Here is a 19,407-nt window from a genome sequence, read left to right as displayed (position 1 = left end):
TTGGGCTGCCAAGAGACATCATATTCAAAAAATGAGTGTAGCTGAGATGCATATGCTTAGATGGATGTGTGGAAATAAAATAAAAGATAAGATTCGGAATGAGGAGATACGTAAGAAGGTAGGCGTTGCACCTATTGAAAATAAGATGAGAGAGAACCGTTTACGGTGGTTTGGACATATTCTGCGAAGGCCTAATGATGCTCCAGTTAGAAGGGTGGAGAAATGGGAAAATATATTAGTTAAAAGAGGTCGGGGTAGGCCTAGGAAGACATAGATGAAGATGCTAGGAAATGATATGAATGCTTTGAACCTCACCGAGGACATGGCATTGGATAGAAATGATTGGAGGAGAAGGATTCATGTGGAAGACCCAGAATGATTTTCTTTTTTGGTTCATATCGCGCTCAATTGTTTTGGGATGTAGGCATAGTTGTTGTTGTTGTTATATATATATATATATATATATATATATATATATATATATATATATATATATATATATAGAGAGAGAGAGAGGATTCACTTAAAATTTTATGCCCGTTGGGCTATATAATATGTATTACTTACATAGGAGACTAATGATATGGATCCATATCCTTCCCGCATTTCCTAGTTTTTTAATTAATAAAAAGTACACTAATATTCTAATATATATATATATATATATAATTTTATTAAAGTATAATTAAAAAGGTATTAAAATAATGTTCGTACTTGCCGAAACCATGTCAACGTGTCATAATATATCTTGTATTTAACCCATCACACGCCTCTTGCATGGCATGCCATAATGATAGCGCTGAGAGTAGGTGTGGTGGAATTTCATTTTTCAAGAGAAAAACATTCTTTCAGCTCTGGAGTAATAGGTACCAACGGGGCTCCGGTTGTCTGGTAGGAGCAGCTAATGCACGTCACCTTCTGTTGGGACGTTGCAGGTTCAAAACCCATGCTTGCCTTTCAAAAAAACCACTACTCTGGAGTAATAGGACCGACTCAAGAATGTCACCAAAAGGGCATTACGAGTTTGAAACCTACAGAGCCGTCCCTTACCGCAAGGTCGAAGCTTGGTATATTCTGAGCAAGAAGGGCCTCAAGGTAGGGGTGGCAAAACCTGACCCAACCCGCCTCTTAGGCGGGTTCGGGTTGGGCAAAAATGAACCCGTTTAATAAATGGGTCGACCCGCCTAACCCGTTTATTAAACGGGTAGGGTTCGTGTTAGGGGTATGCCAACCCGCCAACCCGGCTGACCCGTTTAATAAACGGGTTAGGCGGGCGGGTCAACCCGCTAACCTGCCAACCCGTTTACCCGACCCAACCAGTTTACGGGTCGTGTCGGGTTACCTGTTTAATAAACGGGTCGGGTTCGTGTTTGCCACAGCCGACCCATTTAATAAACAGGTCGGGTTCGGGTTGATGTATGCTGACCCGCCAACCCGACCCGATTGCCACCCCTACCTCAAGGGCCTTGCCAATCGGAAGCCTGCTAATGTGGGATTTTTTTTTTATTGGAAAGGCAAGCTGGGGTTAGGCAGACCCCTACCAGTAGTTATACGACGATACCATTGCAACGTCCCAACACAAGGTGATGTACACTAGCTGATCCTACCAGACAAGCAGAGCCCCCATTGGTTGCTAATGTGGGATTGATAATGAGCAATTTTTTCCTTGGATTACAACATTTGCGTCCTCGTCTCTGTTTCGGTTCCATATAGTTGCAAAGCTTTGAACTCGAATGATTTCAATTAAGACTGGTAAACGAGTGGACAAACCGAACAAGTCATCTTCAAGCTCAGTTCATTTACCAATGGATTGAGCTTATGACTTGGCTCATGTTAATGTTTAGCCAAACCAAACATGAGCTGACTTGTGTAAAAACGCACTATGTTATTTTTGCATGTTATATATATATATATATATATATATATATATATATATATATATATATATATATATATATATATATATATATATATATATAATGAGTTGTCCTGTGCCGAACACCAAAGCAAACTGCTCATGGCTCGGCTCACCAGCTATACGAACCGATCATTAAGTTCCTGACGGGCTGAACCAAGCCAAGTCATGAGCTGCTCAGTTAGTTTACAGACCCTAATTTCGATTGGACGAAACTGAATTGGATTAATTAGCCGTCAATAGACCATTTGACCTCGATAAACCTAAATGGGTACAACTATGATCCAATTCCATATGTTTTTGCGGCTGCCTTAGAACCAATTAAGCCAAATGGAATTATGGGGTATATTGAACTCATAATTTGACGCTGCTTCAAGTCATTGACCATAGTGTTTTGAGTTTAAACATGAGCAGTTTTTGGTTCAGCCAAGTTTTCTTTTTCTTGTTACCCTTCATAGTAAGACGGCTGCTTTTCCTATTTCAGTGAGGAATAAATTCAACACTGTGTACCCATTTCATGCCATGGACCAATATCCGTTAGATGGTAGAACACCTCAAATCTATTCAAGCACAAAAAATCCCAGAACAAGTGCCTACTAACTTGCTACAAACAAAATCCTTGAGAACAGAGAGTTATCATCATAACCATATTAGTGTCATATAGGATATAAGAATAAGATTGCATTTGTTGCATACATACACCTCTCCACAATGCCACCTCCGTTCATTCACCCGTTTTCGCCAACAAAGTAGGATTTCACCACAACAAAATTTTCAACCGGTCTATCAGAAATAGAAAGCCAATCCACAAGTAATAACAGAATCCTTTCAAATAAGCCATTCCATTTCCCAAACAAACACCAGTACAGTACAAGCATTTCTCATGGAGGAGAAACAATGTAAGGCAAAGCAGACGGATGATAGAACCAAAAAATGAGGGGGTAAATTACGTTCATGCAAATTAGGAAATCACAAACGAAAAAAGTAGGGAATTACTACCTATAGTGCCTACCAGAACTGACTTAGTCATGCACCTTGCGGCAACCCCGAGGTTAAAGAAAAACAAAGATCTAAAGAATGAGGGGAAAGCCAAAGGACAAAAATTTATCTCTACTAATAATAAATTATAGAGATTAGGCAGCTGCATCCACGCAGAAGCGTCTTGTATGATATGCTCAACACCATACTGAAGAGCTTTTGCTCCCCCTTCAGTTGCTTGCAGCTCCTTCGACTCTATCACTGCCTTCTGGTCCCTCTACGCCATCAGCTTTTCCAACCCTGAAGATGTATCAGAAACTATTAGAATGAGAAACGATAAAATCTGGAAAAAAATGAGATAAATGAAAGATGCACTAAAAAAGATCTGACACCAACCTGAAAATCTGATGACCCGACTGAATAATCAATCAGGTGAATCTAACCAAGCTGTTCTAAATAGGTGATAGATATGTCCCGATTTAAAAAAAAGGTCCTTCGCTCTAGTAGGTGTGGATGACATTGAAGTATATTTGGACCATACAGCTGATGACGTAGCAATATAGAACGTCAAGCTTTAATTTGGCAACATTTAGCATATGCATATATGATATGCATGAAGCCACAGACATTTTTGCATTCGCACAGAAAATTTTGTGCTTAAAATTAACCCCCAATCAACAACTAACCATCAGAAAGCTTCCAACATAAATATTTAAAAGCCTTCACTTATGGCACACCTTTGGCTTGTGGGAGTCACCTAGAGTTTCAATTCTGTATGGTATACTGACACTATTTTACAAGATTAGGGTCACTGATGGATGCTATCACTATTTTCAAGGCATGAGCAATCATATGAATAACCTTCTATCACAGACATATTAATGCAGGTTTATATTCCATTACTTAAATCTGTTTTTATAACTATTGCATATTCCACCCATCAATATTAGTTCTGCTGTTCTGGTCGTTCATATTCAGAATAAAAAGATGTATGCAGAACATCCACAATTAAAAGCACTACATTTTCCATGCTTCTGAAGAATATACAAGAAAATGAGTTTCTTTCAACCAGTGTGAAGACACTAGCATAGTTCTCAAATGACTAGATCTACAAAACCACAGATAACTGAACATGCACTACTTCACTATGCGGTTTCTGAAAACTATATTTTACCTTTTTCCCTAACCAATGCCTTTGTCAAACAGAACACAAAGCTCCATAAAGTTTAAATCAGATAACAAACAAAGACGCTAAGCATCGCATATATTCACAAGTGTACCACTATCTTCATCTGTTCATCTTTCAGTAAGAAATCGCCCAAGATATGCATAAAAAGTAGACAACACCTGAGCAACTAATGGCCAATAAAAATCATAAAATATATCCAGTATTTTAGAATATGTCAAAGAAAGCCACCTGAGATAAACTATCTACTTCCGCTTGCAAAGCATCAAGCGTCAACCTTTAAATTTTCTTTTCTTTTTTTATTGATAAAGCTAAAAGTGAAATTCTTTACATAAAGCTTTTGGATTGAGGAACATTCAAAGTCCAGAGCAAAAATCTTGTCACTAGGTCAATAATTACTTTTTTTTAATAATTACAGTTTCCAAACTAAATGAGGTATCCCCCATACAAGATCAGATATTTATCTGACCATAGACAAGGAACATCAGTGTGTGTATGTGCTATTTTCACTTAGATAAGTATTATTTGGATAATACAGCTTCCATTGTTGCACACTGCTCACTTTCATGCCACTAAGTGCCTGGATTCGCTAATGCAAACTTTGCTGCACCATCTCATCCACTTTCCACCAGCAAGAAGGAAAGTATTCCACACAAGAACAAGGAAACCACTACGTACTCATGTTGCTCATGAGGAATCAATAGAGGATGTTAGCCGCTTCACTTATCACATGTTAACCAAACATCCCCTACTAAATCCGTATGAAATCTAACAGATCGCACCTTTATCCGTATAGTTTTCCCTTTCTCTACCCGATTTTTTTTCCAAATCATATCAGCACCAATTTTTTTGCCCCCAACATAGAAGGAGACGAATTACACTGATACAGATTTTGTGACTCACTCAAAACAGGAAGCATTGGAAATACAATAAAAGATAAGATTCGGAACGAGGAGATACTTAAGAAAGTAGGCGTTGCACCCATTGAAAATAAGATGAGAGAGAATCGTTTACGGTGGTTTGGACATATTCGGCGAAGGCCTAATGATGCTCCAGTTAGAAGGATGGAGAAATGGGGAAATATATTAGTTAAAAGAGGTCGGGGTAGGCCTAGGAAGACATGGATGGAGGTGATAGGAAAGGATATGAATGCTTTGAACCTCACCGAGGACATGGCATTGGATAGAAATGATTGGAGGAGAAGGATTCATGTGGAAGACCCAGAATGATTTTCTTTTTTAGTTCATATGGCCGCCCCAATTGTTTTGGGATGAAGGCGTAGTTGTTGTTGTTTGTTGTACTCAAAACAGGAAGCACCAACAATTAGATAAAATCATATACAAGACAGACCATTCACTGAGACGAGCAAACCTTCGTATACTTATATATGCAGTCAGAACAAAACAATACTCGCTTAGTATCTAGATATAAATGGTTTCTGAAATTGGGGATATCTAGAAACAGAAAAGTTTGAACCATACAACTGAGATCCATCAAAACAAAGAAAAGAAAAAGAAATTGAATCATTGTAACTGTAACTGTGCAAGTTCACCTCTCAGGGCCATCGCTTGAGTCAGGCTTCCTCCAGCTTCCATCTGTTCGATCATCACGAGAACTCTCCCTTCCGTTTCCGACACCCTTTCTCCCGAACGAATCGACGTCCTTGATCTTCGCGGACTCGATCTGCAAATCAATCTTCTTCCAGTCCTGCCCCTTCCCCGTCAAGACCTCCTCCCTCGGCCGAGCGTCACCGAACGGGTTCGATCCCTTCGTCCTCTGTACCGCTGAGCTCTGAGCCTGCTGCTCCTCCTTCCCGTTGATCGGCATCGTCCTCGGTTGCAGGACGATTCGCGGCCTCCCGGCAGAGCCCGATCCGTTCCCATCCTCCGCCTTCTTCCCCCACGAATCAGACCCAGCCGCCCCGCCAAAGTTATCGAACCCCGGCCTCGAACGGACGTCCCTTTCTTTGTAACCACCAAATCCACCACCAGAGGACGCAGATCTGCTCTTGTTAGAACTCCAATTGTCCAAATCATCCGCCCTCGAGTGCGATTCGAAGAATCCCCTCTCCCGCCGCTCCGGCAACACCTTCTTCCCGGCGCCCCAGTCATCGATCTCATCGGCACGAGACGGAGCCGAATCGTCCGCCCTCAAATGCGATTGGAAAAAATCCCTCTCCCGCCGCTCCGGCAACGCCTTCTTCCCGGCGCCCCAGTCATCGATCTCATCGGCACGAGACGGAGCCGAATCGTCAGCCCTCGAGTGCGATTCGAAGAAACCCCTCTCCCGCCGCTCTGGCAACGCCTTCTTCCCGGCACCCCAGTCATCGATCTCGTCTGCACGAGACGGAGCCAAATCCCTGCTGCCTCCGTTGCTCAGTCGGCCGTTCCCGTTGCCGTAGCTGCGGTCTCCTGCTCCGACACTGCCGTTGGTGAAACCGTCCCGGCCATATGATCGGAAGCCTCCGCCGAGGCGGCCGCGCTCGAGCTCCTCCGGGGAGCGTTGGCGGGGACCGGTAGGGAGGAGGAGGAGCTCGTCCGGGGTGATGGCCGTGGACTTGGCGCCATGGGTGACGACCTTGCCGGTGGTGAATTCGGAAAGGGAGAGGGTCTGGCCCTTCTTCTTGCGGGAGGCCTTGGGGGCCGCGGCCGCAGCGGACAGCGAAGGGAAGTCGGAAAGCGCCACCGCGGAGTCGTCGTCTCCGACTGCCAGGCCTCCCTCACGTCGCCGCTCCTCCATCTTCATCCGCTCGAGCGCCTCACTCTCTTCCGCCTCCAGTGCCCACGGCCCTGGCTTCCCCCACACCGATGCTGCCGTCGTCGCCATCCTCTCTCTCTCTGCCGCTCGTTCGCTACAGGCGGCACCTCTCTTTCTCTTGCTGCGCTGGTTAGCGTTCTCGTTTTACCAGCCCTGACCCTTTTAGCTTAAATCAATGGCTATGAACGCATCAATTTTTTTAGGTTCGTAAAATTACATTTGTTTTCAAAAAAACATTATCCAAGAGTCGAGCCTCACTAAATTGAGCATGTTAAACCCATCTAACGGTTCAGATCTATCATAAAATAGGTATACGAGACATAAAGGGCAGAATTAGAAAAGAGGGCCTAATTTGTTCAAGTGAAAATATAGGCATTTTCAAGACATTTTTTGCAAATCCAACCATGTGGATGTGCTTGGCATTGTGAATTTGCTATGAATCAACCATTGGATCATGTATTTTTTATGAAAAATATGATTTTTGAATGCTTGAATATTTATGAAGATTGTGAGCCATTGATTTTAAAGCTTTAAAAAATCTGGGTTTATGCATCAAAATCAGATGATTCAAAAGAGGGTTCTTATAAAACCAAACATGTAAATCAAATCGGTGCAGTTAGATTCAAGAGAAAAGAACAAAAATTCAATAAAAATCATGGTTCACATTAGTTCTCATATTTGTAGTTCTTATATTCTAGTGATTCTAGATGAGTAATCACATTAGTTCTCAAATCCATGAAAAAATCCATGAATATATATATGAGGAATCACTAGAATCAATCATGCTATAGTCAGAATTTTGAAAAAAATACTAATTTTTTTTTCATTTGGTAGGTTTGGGACCATTTTAGTTGGAGATGTTTTCTTTCCTATATATATATATATATATATATATATATATATATATATATATATATATATATATATATATATATATATATAAAAGAGAGTGAGAAGGTGGATTGTTGATTTGGTATTAGACTCTAAGAGTAGTGTTACAATTTGTGGTTTGGTAGGAGTCTTGAGTAGGGGTATCAATGGGTCGGGCTTGACTTGATTCGATTTGAATCAAACTCTAAGTAATAGTTTGATAATAAAAAATAAAAATAAAAAAAGTTTGAATGGAATCTAGGCGGGACTTAAAGAGTCGGATTAGTGTATGAAGCTGAGTATACAGTGTGAAAAACTTGGGTTCAACCTAATTTCCATCAAGGTCTTAAAATGTTTCACGTAAAGAAAAAAAATATTGTTTTACCATGTGTGAATCAAGCTTGGCTCATATAATATTTATAGGGTATGGTTATTTTTTTTTTTAAGTCAAGCAAGACCCCTACCAGTTATACAACTATACCATTGGGTTTTGAACCTGCAACATCCCAATACAAGGTGACATGCACTAGAATCTAACACAAGCAACTCAAAGACGTGGATTGAAACACCTCAAAATCAGATCTGGTTTTGAACTCACTTGTGTCTTGACCAGGTTTGATTTGTTAACACCCTTAGTCTTGAGTCCGCATCAAAGAACTAGCCGTGTTGGCTTTGCCTGCTGCGAAGTATGTTAAAACTCTGCTGAGTGGTGTATGGCAGTGGGAGATGGAGACTTTGGGAAGAGGCCTACGAGCCACGCAACTGATGCCCAAATCTGCGGTGCGTAATGTTGTGTAAAGAAGTAAAACCAGGAACCACCGAGGTGGTACGTATCCCAAGTGGTAAGTGGGGTACTGTGCCAAGCTGAAGGCCCAGTTTCGAATCCCTCTGCCACATGGGGCTTAACAGATATCTGGTAGGGGTCTGCCTAACCGCAGCTTGCCTTTCAAAAAAAAAAAAAGTAAAACCAGGTGCCAAGAGAGACCATGGAAAGGCTGAACCAAAGTCGGTCGGCCTGGATCTGGATCCATATCTTCATCTGGCTTGGACTTATGCGACTAAGATACTTAAGGTTGAGTGTGGGTATTTGGCGTCTTGACCCAGCAGCAGGGATGCAAACGGGTGGGATTCTGGCGAGATCCTGACTGATTCAAAACCAAATCCAAATGTAAACAGTAGATCTGAATCTGGATCCAAATCTGATCCGATGTGGTAAGGTTGAATCTGAATCCGAAATATAAGTGATAATATTGGATCCAGGAAAAAGAGAAGAAAAACAAGCTATTTACATGTAAAAAAAATACATCCAGATGGGATTTGATCTGCATCAATTTCAGATCCAACTTAAAATACTTATTAAAGTCCAAATCCTAAAGTAATCGGAATGAACAGATCTGAATCCAATCCAAATGTACATTCTGATCTTACCCAAGGAATCCAAATCAAGAAATAACATGCGAACTCATATCCGATATCTAACCAAATCCGAATGTACATTCGCAGTCCAACCCAGCTGTAGCTTTGAAGGTTTGAGAAAAAAAAAACTTCAACAGCAGAGTTTTTTCTTTTCCGTCTTTTATCTTTTTTTATCTTGATTGTTCATCATGAACTATCAACCCACTTTCCATATTTATCAAGCAAAAACGGGTTCAAAACTTAATCAGAGATCACGTTCTCACAAAGATATCGGTGAGAAAAATATCATGATATTATGAAAAAAACATGTTTTTCTATATAGAAAGTCTCTTGAAAATATCAGTACATATACAAAAGATATAAATAAATATATGAAAAATATGAAAAGGCAAAAATTATTTTTTATTTCGTTAATATCAGCCAAAAAGCACAATATTTTCAAGATAAAATACTATTTTGAGAACATTGTCTTTTTTTTTTCGTATAATATCGTCCTTGAAAAAAATTGTAGAAGCTTTGAAGAAAATGAAATCAAGAACTTCGGGGGAGGAACATATAACCTGCTTCGGGTGGGGATGGACTTACACTTTCCCCCACCTCAACCCCATCCCGATCCCCACCCCACCCCGACCCCAATCTCTCTTTAGGAATGGCAATGAACTGAGGGAAAATAGGGTCCTGCCCTGCCTTGCCCTGTTTGGACTGGGGATGGAGGACATGAAACGAGAATGGAGGTGGGGATGGAGGTTAAAATTAAAACCCATGCTAGAATGGAGGCGTGAATAAAAGCCAGAATTTTGAGAGGGGGCAGGGGTGGAGACCTTGTCTTCCGCACCCACCCCCTTTCATTGCCATCTCTAGGGAAAACTCCTCATCACTTACTGCACATTGGCTGGCTTTTGATTGATAAAACCTTTGAGATCCAGGCCTGGGGAACAAGCCAAGTGCTCTTGGCATGGCTCACGTTCACTCATAAAAAGTTAATTCAAACTCGTAAAATAGATTCAACAAGATTAATATGAACAATAGGTACTCTCCTCAGCTCAACTCAAGAAGAAGCTCGGTAGGCAGTAAGAAATATATTTTAGACATATTTTGCATATATATATTTTTTTGCAATACTATTTCTCTCAGCTCTAAGACATTGTATTTTTCTATGAGCTGCTCGAACTCGGTTCGCATAGGTTGGGCTCATTATAAGCTGGCTTAACTTGCCTCAAGAACAAGGGAAGCTTAAACACTTCAAGCTCGGTTTATTCAGCTGGTTTACCAGCAGTATCAAGTACACCCCACTTCAACTTGAGGCAAGAGATGCCCTCACGAGTTTCTAACCATGGACGTACTTTGAATGCTAAACTACCGTTGCCCCTAAGTACGAAGGCAGAGCCATTATGGGTTTTACTCTGCTGACTGTGGTTTAGAGTTTAGACTTCAGAGCCTATTTTGTAGTTCATTCTAAGCTACTCAGGTTCAGGCAAGCTTAAATAATCTTGCTACAAATTCTTTGCCCATCTCAGTCAATCAGAATCTCAAACTAAACTTAGCCAGATATGGCAGTATCTTAGAATATCTAAGAAATAGAACCACATTATTCAGATGATTTAGGTTAGGAAACAAAGAAATGAGGATTTAGGAATTCCAAGGGATTTTTTGTGGAATTCGGAATTCAGGTCCCACGTTTCAGACATGAATGAAATCCCACCTACCACCAATGGGGGCTCCATGGTTGGTTGTGGTGGGACGTTGCAAGTTCAAAACCCAGGGTATGTTGAATAATAACTGGTGGGGGGTGTGCTCCTTTCAAAAAAAAAATGAGAATGAAATCACAACTAAATTTTCCAATTACATGTCATGTCGGAAGCCTCGCCGGAGGTCAGCAGTATGAATACAGACATGTTTATGTCCTGATAAAACACTTTCAGCAAGGCCCACACGCTGTCATTAAAACATGAGATTTCTTTCTTTCTTCATAATAAGCTCAAGAGTGACCGTCCTAGACCCCTTTAAAAAGTGTACTTGCTTGTGTTTTTTGCTTATTCGATAAGAACCATGCTTTGGATCAGATCAATTTAACAAGAATTCTTGATTTTTAGTAAATCAATTTTTTGGTGTAATACGAGCAGTTGATTTTTTTTGTTTTAAAAAACCATCTAAACATGAAAAATGCTTAAATTAAAGCATAAAGATCATATCTAAGAGTTAAGATTAATTTATAAACACACGCAAATATATTTTTTTAAGAAATTTAGGATGGTCGGGAAGATAAATGGTCTGAAACTTACAAGCATGTAGTTTTATGCTAAAACAATCAAATGAGAGTTATTTTCATAAATAATGAACATTTAAAGATATTCATACATCCGAAGCTCATGACAATTTTTTTTAATTAAGTAATAAACTTTTTAAAGTTTCATAATTACATTTTTTAAAAGCAAGGCTTTTCCTATAATCTAGGGCTATCATCGTACTATATATAATCATTAAAAAGGGTAATATACACCATAATTGACTGTTATTCTTTAAAAACTGAAATGCATATGAAACAAGTTAAAATTGTACACGGTATGAGTCACCCAAGTATATTGAAATGAGCTTCAAAGTTTACTTTTGAGGCGATTTCTGTAGTTCTGTCATTATAAATATATTGTTTTTAAAATGAATTTTGTACCAATACCCAATGTTGTCAGTATAGGTGTGTATCGGCCTGTATCAGCTGATAAGTATTTCATCTTAAAATTATTTTTTAATATTATTTTAATAATATTTTAATGGCTTTAACACATGTCATGTTTTTATTGATATGTAATGTTTTTAAATTATTTTTTGGCTGATTCAGAACAATTCACTTATGGGCGCAATTCACCTGAATTGTTGGCCAAACGATACAGGGGTGATACCGATACTGACAACATTGCTAATACCTACTTAATATGTAGTATACAAGGGTATATTTAATACAAATGCAACTGTGCTTAAAATAAACCTTTCTATGAAAAAGGGGGGGATCATGATGCCAGGAACGGGCAGTTCATCATGTAGTACTAACCACGAGCAAAAATAGACCAGTTTATTCAAAAAAAATAAATAAAAAAGATGACTATCTGAGCATCCCATAAGAAGCAGAAAGCTCTGTGGAAGGCAAACTAGGAATCTGATGCCAAAGGGATGTAAAGTATAAACTACAGGACAGCGACCATAAGGCAGGCAGAGCCAACGGGCTAGGTCTCCGATCCTGTGGACGGTTTCTCCATGTAAATATAAAAAAAGTATAAACTACAAATTTGATTGGTCACTCATCTTTGGTTCTAATGTGAGAAATATTTTCATCCGAGAAAAGTCTCAGTTAAAGAACACAGAAGGAAAATTTTGCTCAGATCCAGCACATGATAAGAGCGATCTTTTTCTAATCTTTCTCCTGTTTACATATGAAATCCATTATGTAGATTCTCTACTAAAACTTGCACAGATCATACTTTACATATGCTGTGAAATATTTACAGAAAGATCTACAATGTGCTCACCGGAACAGCATCCAGTCTGTGCTTTGAGACATGAATTTCAATACACTGAAGCACACTTTCCCGGCAGCAAGAAAACATGCTAAGTAGAATCTCCAGCTGAATTATCTCTTTCTCACGTGATCCAGTCTTGCCAGTGTTAAGAGAATGTTTGGGGGCGCAAACCACTTCAATAAATGATTTGTGAGCCCATAACCTTTAAAAAGCAATATTGCATCCTCTGGCAGGACCTGTAAAACCGGCTTTGTCTTTTCACTGCCCTCCATTCTGAACAGAAAGGACTATGAGAAATACTCTTGATCCTGTAAATTAACAAAATAGTCATGCTCCAGGTGTTTAATCGAGTCTCCATCGCCCCGACATATGTACCATGATATTGATCCTGCATTTGTTGAAAACACAACCATAAGAAAAGGGTGTATCCTTGTATATCATTCACTCATCCTCAACATATGGAATAATTTTGGCATCTTAAAATCCAGTCTCGTTAAAACATATAAGAGCACAGGCACTTCATGAAAATGCTGGTAGAAGTTGTAATAAAAGTTAAAATGAACTTGATAGATCATGCCTCCATTGAAAATACCTGCCACAGGGGAAGGTTCCTGCTCTCTGGTTGAATGCAATATGATTGTTCCAGAAAGCACAGTGATGAACCCACACACTTCTGAGGCAATACTGCTTGCATTTTGCCCAGACCAGTCCTACATCATAATAAATGAGGCCATGGAATGCGATAGAGTTTTGAAAGATACAGGCATGTAGTAACTTACCTTAAACATTATGGCACTAGCAAGAATTGTCAGGGTTGTAAACATGACATAATAAATGGGAGAAACAATTGCAGTATTGAACGTATCTAGTGCCTGAAAGGAAACCGCAAGTCAGCAACAAGTTCAAAGTGAAAAGACACTTTTTGCTCCAAAGGAAAAAAAAGAGAGGATTTTCAACTTTATCAAGAGAAACTAAGAACGCTTTATCAAGAGAAACTAAGATGACAGTTACTCTTCCAGGAGCACAGAATAGTTCAATAGTTTTCAAAAATTAGGTAGTCTACTTACAGTTCAATCTGCAAAATACTAGTGCAGAAAGTATCAATAATTGTATTAGTCATGCATCAAGAGCAATTGTCTTTTGCATGCTACAAGGGAACACCTCAGTCTTTATTTTATTGTTGCCTGAACAATGTGTATACTATATGAGGTTCCAATACCAGTCAATCAATCTGAATCAGTCTCCCATCCAACTATACTCCTTTTGCACGGTATGCAGATCAAACTATGGAAGATGAATTTGTCTTTTTTATTTCATCTTTTTCCCTGCTAGTTTACCCCAACGCAAAATCATTTCCTGCCAAAGAAAAAACCTGTTGAAGCATGTCTCTCATTCCTGATATGATTGGCTACTGCCTCTCCATCAGCAATTATTGTTACAAATCTTCTCTGGAACCTGCGTGAGAGAAAGAAAAGATAGGAGAAAGATAACTGCGGCTGTCACGATTTCAATAATGAAATCATAACCTAAAACTGTGCATATATATGTACATTACAGATATGGATCCGAGTCTGGTATATCCAGACCCGATAAATTGAAAGGGTTACATGGCTCGGTACATGATCTTTACATGAATCGGGTCGGATCCTTTGCACATTTTTCACCCCCCTCAAGTTGATCATGGTTTTGGACCATGAACAACTTGCTTTTAAGCATCCAAAAGTGATCCTTTGTTAACCCTTTGGTAAATATGTCTGCAACCTGTCTTTTAGTACTGACAAACTCAGGCTCAATCTCTTTTTCTTCAACCTTTTGTCTCACAAAGTGTTGGTCGATCTCAATGTGCTTGGCACGACTGTGATGTACTGGATTGAATGACATGTTGATAGCACTTTGATTGTCACAGAGCAAGGTAGTGTGGAAGATCTTTTCTCCTACTTCAGTTAGAAGATACCTGATCCATATGACTTCGACAGTGGCAGCAGCCATGGATCTATACTCAGCCTCAGTGCTTGATCTAGCGATAGCCTTTTGTTTTCTACTGCTCCAAGAGACTAAATTTCTTCCAATAAACGCACAATATCCTAATGTAGATCTTCGTTCGTCAAGATCTTCTGCCCAGTCTGCATCACAATATACAATAAGTCAGTGCTCGTCTTGGCCATATGACTATGGTAAATATATCAATCTATCCCCAATAGTCCCTTTCAGATATCTAAGGATCCTCTTGACCGCTTCCATATGTCCAATACGTGGCGCATGCATAAATTGGGACACTTGATTGACTGAATAAACAATATCAAGTCTAGTGAATGTGAGGTATTGTAACATTCCTATTATGCTGCGATACCTGGTGGGGTCATCACACAGATCTCCATCATGAGCGCTAAGTTTTTGGTGAAGCACACTCATAGTTCCCAGAGGTTTGCAGTCTTTCATGCCTGCCTTGCTGAGAACATCTACGGTGTACTTGTGTTGAGTGAGTTTCAAGCCATGAACCTGGTTATCAACATCTACACCAAGAAAATAACGTAGAACTCCAAGATCTTTCATTTTGAACCTCTGACCTAGTAAGTCTTTTACTTCTTGGATGTGAGCCGCAGAGTTTCCTGTGATGACAATATCATCGACATAAATTAATAACAGAGTGGTCACAGTTTGACTTCTAAAAATAAATAATGAGTGGTCCAGCATGGAATATGAAAATCCATGTTTCTGAATCTCTAGCGAGAAGCTATCAAACCAAGAGCGAGATGTTTGCTTCAGACCATAGATAGCGCTCTTTTTAACCTGCGCACATGAGTTTTACAATTTTGTTCTTGATATCCAAGGGGTTGCTTCATGTATACTTTCTCCTTCAAATCCTCATGCAAGAATGCATTTTTTACATCAAGCTGACTCAACTTCCATCCATGTTCAACAGCCAGGGAAATGATAATTCGAATCGTTCTCATTCTTACAACCGGACTAAAGGTCTCATTATAGTCTTGCCCTGCTTCTTGAGTGAATCCTTTTGCTGCAAGCCTTGCCTTATATCGTTCAATGGTTTCATCTGGCTTGTACTTGATTTTGTAGACCCATTTGCATTCGACAACATTTTTATCAGGTGGTCTGGGAACAACTTTCCATGTTCCACATTCATGCAAGGCTTGCATTTCATCATTCATGGCTTCTACCCATTTCATAGAAGTGGTTGCCTGATAATACATGATGGGCTCTTCGTCCTTATTGATGGCAGTTAAAAACAGTTGAAGATCCAAGGAGAAGTTGTTATAACTAACCCACCTGTCAATAGGATGTCGTATGCGGTTTGATTTTCTGGCCTCAAGAGTATGAGAAGGAGTAGGATTGGCGACTGAGACATGATCTGAATGGCTTGATGTTGTCGGTCTCTATCTAGAATAGACAATGCCTTTGTATCCGCCCGGTACTTCCTCTGCATTCTGTGACCCCGACGTCCCAGTGTTCTAAAACACCTCTTCTTCTTGTTGCACGTAATCTGAGGAACATGCTTCATTGGAGCCAGCAAAAAGTTCTAAACTCAGCCAAGGATAGTAAATTTAAGTTGACACACTCGTTGTATCAGCTCCGTGATGAAAATTTTGTTCATCAAAGACAACATTTCTTGAGATTCTGATGCGTTTGTTGGTGGGATCATAACACCTATATCCTTTGTAGTCATCTGCATATCCCACAAATCTACACTTTTGGGCCTTGTCCTGAAACTTGTTTCTCAGGGACTGATCAATATTCACATAGCAGACACATCCAAAAACACGCAGATCATAATAACTAGGATGAGTTCCAAAAAGACAGTGATAAGGAGACTTATTTTCCAGAATAACCATAGGTTGTCTATTTATCACATGCACGGCAGAATGGAAAGCTTTTGTTCATAGGTTGATGGAAAGATTGTTGTCATGAAGCATACTCATAGCACTTTCAACGATATGCCTATGTTTTCGTTCAGCAATTCCATTTTGTTGAGGGGTGTGAGGACAGGACACCCTTCTTCCTATTCTGTTATTTTGAAGAAAAGAAATAAAATCATGGGATGAGAATTCCCCACCTCCATCACATTGAAAAAATTGAATGGACTCAGAAAATTGATTTTTGACAAAGGAAAGAAATTTTTGAAACAGAGAGAAGACTTCCGACTTATTTTTTATGAAATATATCCAAGTGTATCGAGAATAGTTATCAACAAATATTATATAGTATTTGCTCCCAGATCCAGAAGCAATTGGGGCGGGTCCCCATACATCAGAACAGATTATCTCAAAAGGTTTTGAAGCTCTCTTATTAATGGAATGAAAAGGCAATACATGACTCTTGCATGAAAGACAACTGGAACACTTGTGACTGTTCTCATCCCCATTGAGACTTTCTTTTGGAATGAGATTATTAGAAACAAGTTTCTCAATAAAATGACTCCCACAATGTGCTAATCGACTATGCCATAAGAATGATTTATTACATTCAGAAATACTAAAAACATTAGCAGAAGAGGATGAACACGACTCTAATGAGGGCTTTGAATTCAGGTGGACAGGGCGAATAGCATGACAAGGAGCTTCTTCAAAGACATACATATTGCCTCGTCTCTTTCCTTCAACGAATGTTTCCCTCGTGCGTAGGTCCTTGACCTGCACAGAGAAGGGAGTGAATTCAACTGAAGCATTATTATCATCAATAAGTTTGGAGACAGAGACAATATTTTTCTTAATGTCAGGAGCATGAAGAACGTCACAAAGAGTAAGAGTGGAATATGATATGGGAATGACAGTTTTTCCAACATGAGAAACAGGATGGTGGGATCCATCTCCAGTGGCAATCTTACTTTTTCCAAAATAAGGAATAGGATTAGAAATCTTACCTGCATCACCTGTCACATGAGTCGTTGCCCTTGAGTCGACAAACCAAGTGCCTCCATCACTCTGCTTCAATTTCAACTCTGACAAGGCAGATATCAGCAGATCTTTAATCTCTCCACTGGCTTCGCTATTTGAGAACTTCCTTTTGGTTTCTATCTTTGGAGCCTTTCCTTTATTCTCTGGATTATGCCAACAATTCGCCTTGATATGTCCCTTTTTGTTACAAAGAAAGCAAGTAGGAATGGATCTTGATCCCTGCGCATGAGCTAACATATTTGGAGTGGGAAGCAGACCACGCCCTCCGTGTCCACTTCGCCCTTGTCCTCCTCGTCCTCATCCTCTACCATAAGTCACTCCTGTGGCAAAAACTTCTTGAGAATTTGTGTGAATGTGAGATTCTTCAGAGAATCCTTTAAGAGTCATCTCATACTGAATCAATTTTGCTCGTAACTCATCAAAAGTAGGAAGGGCAGGGAGACACAATAGTGAAGTGACGATCATATTGTAGTCGGATCCCAATCCACTCAAAGTTTGATGCACCATATCACTGTCACTCACCGCGCATCCTATAACTGCAAGTTGGTCTGTGATAGTCTTCATCTTGTTCAGATATTCCATGATGGTCATGGAATCTTTTCTCAGCATCTGAAATTCCCTCTTGAGAAAAACCATTCTCGCCTGCGAAACTTGTGAATATGTTTGAACCAATTTTCCCAAAGTTGCAGAGCGGTACAATTGTCGGGAATTGCAACAAGGACCTCTTGGGACAGGGTAGAAGTGATATATGCAACCACTGACTGATCTTTCCTTTCCCAGTTGAGGTACTCTACATTCTTGACATACACAATTGAACTTACTCCTTTGTCATCTTTTTCTTCTCTCGTAACAAATTTGAGTGGAGCGGGAGTGGTTCCATCAAGGTGACCTAAGAGACCTTGACTCCTTATAAAAGGAATGATTTGTCTCTTCCAAATCAAGAAGTTTGAGGTAGTTAACTTTTCATAAACGAGTTGAGTGAGAAAACTTGAAGAAAGATTGGATAGAGAAGAACGAAGATCCATGAAGAAAAGAATTTTAACAAGAAAAGGAACCTTTTTTTTTGTTATCAGAGTATTCACAGAGTGCTCAGTCTGCAGCCAGAGAGGTTTGCTGATCGTCTTTTTTTCTTTTTCTTTTTTGACGACTGAGTAACCTCAAAGATTGGCGACCAGAGGCTGTCAGAAGAAAGACTGAGTTTTCTCTTCTACCTTCGGTAAGGTTGGATATTTAAGCAATGGATTTTTTTTTTACAGACTGTATTTTCAATGTGGATCCCACTCGTGACAGTCAAAAGGAATATGATACGAGAAAGGACAAATGAGAGCAAAAAGGAATGAGAATCGAATCAAATAAAAAGGATGTCACACAGCAGGCCGGACGGCAAAAAATTTTAGAATCTCAGATTTGATGTCTCAGGTCTGACTGAACTTCACGATCAGATCTGGATATCCAGCCCAGTAAAAAGAAGGGATACATAGAAAAAAAAACAGATTTGAATAAAGAATGAAGGATAGGTTGGGTTATAATTCGATCTTAGTGTTTCACGTGGAACAGGAGATTCACGTGAAACGAGCTTTTCCACTTCTTTTGATGCACAGAGTTTTCGTGAACCAGGATTCACGTGAACTCGTGAACAGCTTAGGGATTCACGTGAGACATGAATCCACTAAAGAGAAAAAAGAGGACTGGGAAAGTAGAAAAGGGAGAAACGAGAGATGGAGATTGGGAATGGAGGTAGAGAAAGAAGAAATCTGAAGGAGAAAAGAAGATGGGAGATGAACGAATCCTCAAACCTTTGATCTGTCGCACCTTTGGAATCCTCTTCAAGATCTAAGCTCTGATACCATGTTACAAATCTTC

General features: G+C 39.7%; 2 protein-coding genes and 1 long non-coding RNA gene across 3 annotated transcripts in view; all 3 read right to left on the bottom strand.

Moving 5' to 3' along the window:
* Positions 1-2,741: 2,741 nt before the first annotated feature.
* LOC149832766 (eukaryotic translation initiation factor 4B3-like) lies at positions 2,742-6,971 on the bottom strand. The gene is made up of 2 exons (XM_090012580.1): positions 5,632-6,971; positions 2,742-3,193 (listed from the first exon to the last, which is right to left on the bottom strand). The coding sequence occupies exons 1-2, from the start codon at positions 6,903-6,905 to the stop codon at positions 3,124-3,126; spliced, it is 1,344 nt and encodes a 447-aa protein (XP_089868706.1). The 5' UTR covers positions 6,906-6,971; the 3' UTR covers positions 2,742-3,123.
* Positions 6,972-12,506: 5,535 nt separating this feature from the next.
* LOC149832764 (putative magnesium transporter NIPA6) overlaps positions 12,507-19,407 on the bottom strand; it is a 37,803-nt gene continuing 30,902 nt past the window's right edge. The window contains exons 7-9 of the mRNA XM_090014700.1: positions 13,414-13,506; positions 13,227-13,344; positions 12,507-13,022 (exon numbers count right to left, since the gene is read on the bottom strand). Of these exons, the coding sequence (XP_089870826.1) occupies positions 12,922-13,022; positions 13,227-13,344; positions 13,414-13,506 (312 nt within the window). The 3' untranslated portion in view covers positions 12,507-12,921. The remainder of the gene's footprint in view (positions 13,023-13,226; positions 13,345-13,413; positions 13,507-19,407) is intronic.
* LOC149832765 (uncharacterized) overlaps positions 13,992-19,407 on the bottom strand; it is a 33,943-nt gene continuing 28,527 nt past the window's right edge. The window contains exon 3 of the long non-coding RNA XR_016433368.1: positions 13,992-14,089. This is a non-coding gene — a long non-coding RNA (uncharacterized LOC149832765). The remainder of the gene's footprint in view (positions 14,090-19,407) is intronic.

Source organism: Nuphar pumila, chromosome 7 (assembly GCF_984573655.1).
Source record: "Nuphar pumila chromosome 7, dmNupPumi1.hap1.1, whole genome shotgun sequence".
NCBI classification, from domain to species: domain Eukaryota; kingdom Viridiplantae; phylum Streptophyta; class Magnoliopsida; order Nymphaeales; family Nymphaeaceae; genus Nuphar; species Nuphar pumila.
This window is presented reverse-complemented; position numbering and strand designations above follow the sequence as displayed.

What these genes read in the sequence shown, in the direction of transcription:
- LOC149832766 (XM_090012580.1), bottom strand. Translation starts at nt 6,905, where the DNA reads ATGGCGACGACGGCAGCATCGGTGTGGGGGAAGCCAGGGCCGTGGGCA. An exon ending in TCAAGCGATGGCCCTGAGAG is followed by an intron (nt 3,194 to 5,631) that starts GTGAACTTGCAC and finishes ATACATCTTCAG; the next exon opens with GGTTGGAAAAGCTGATGGCG.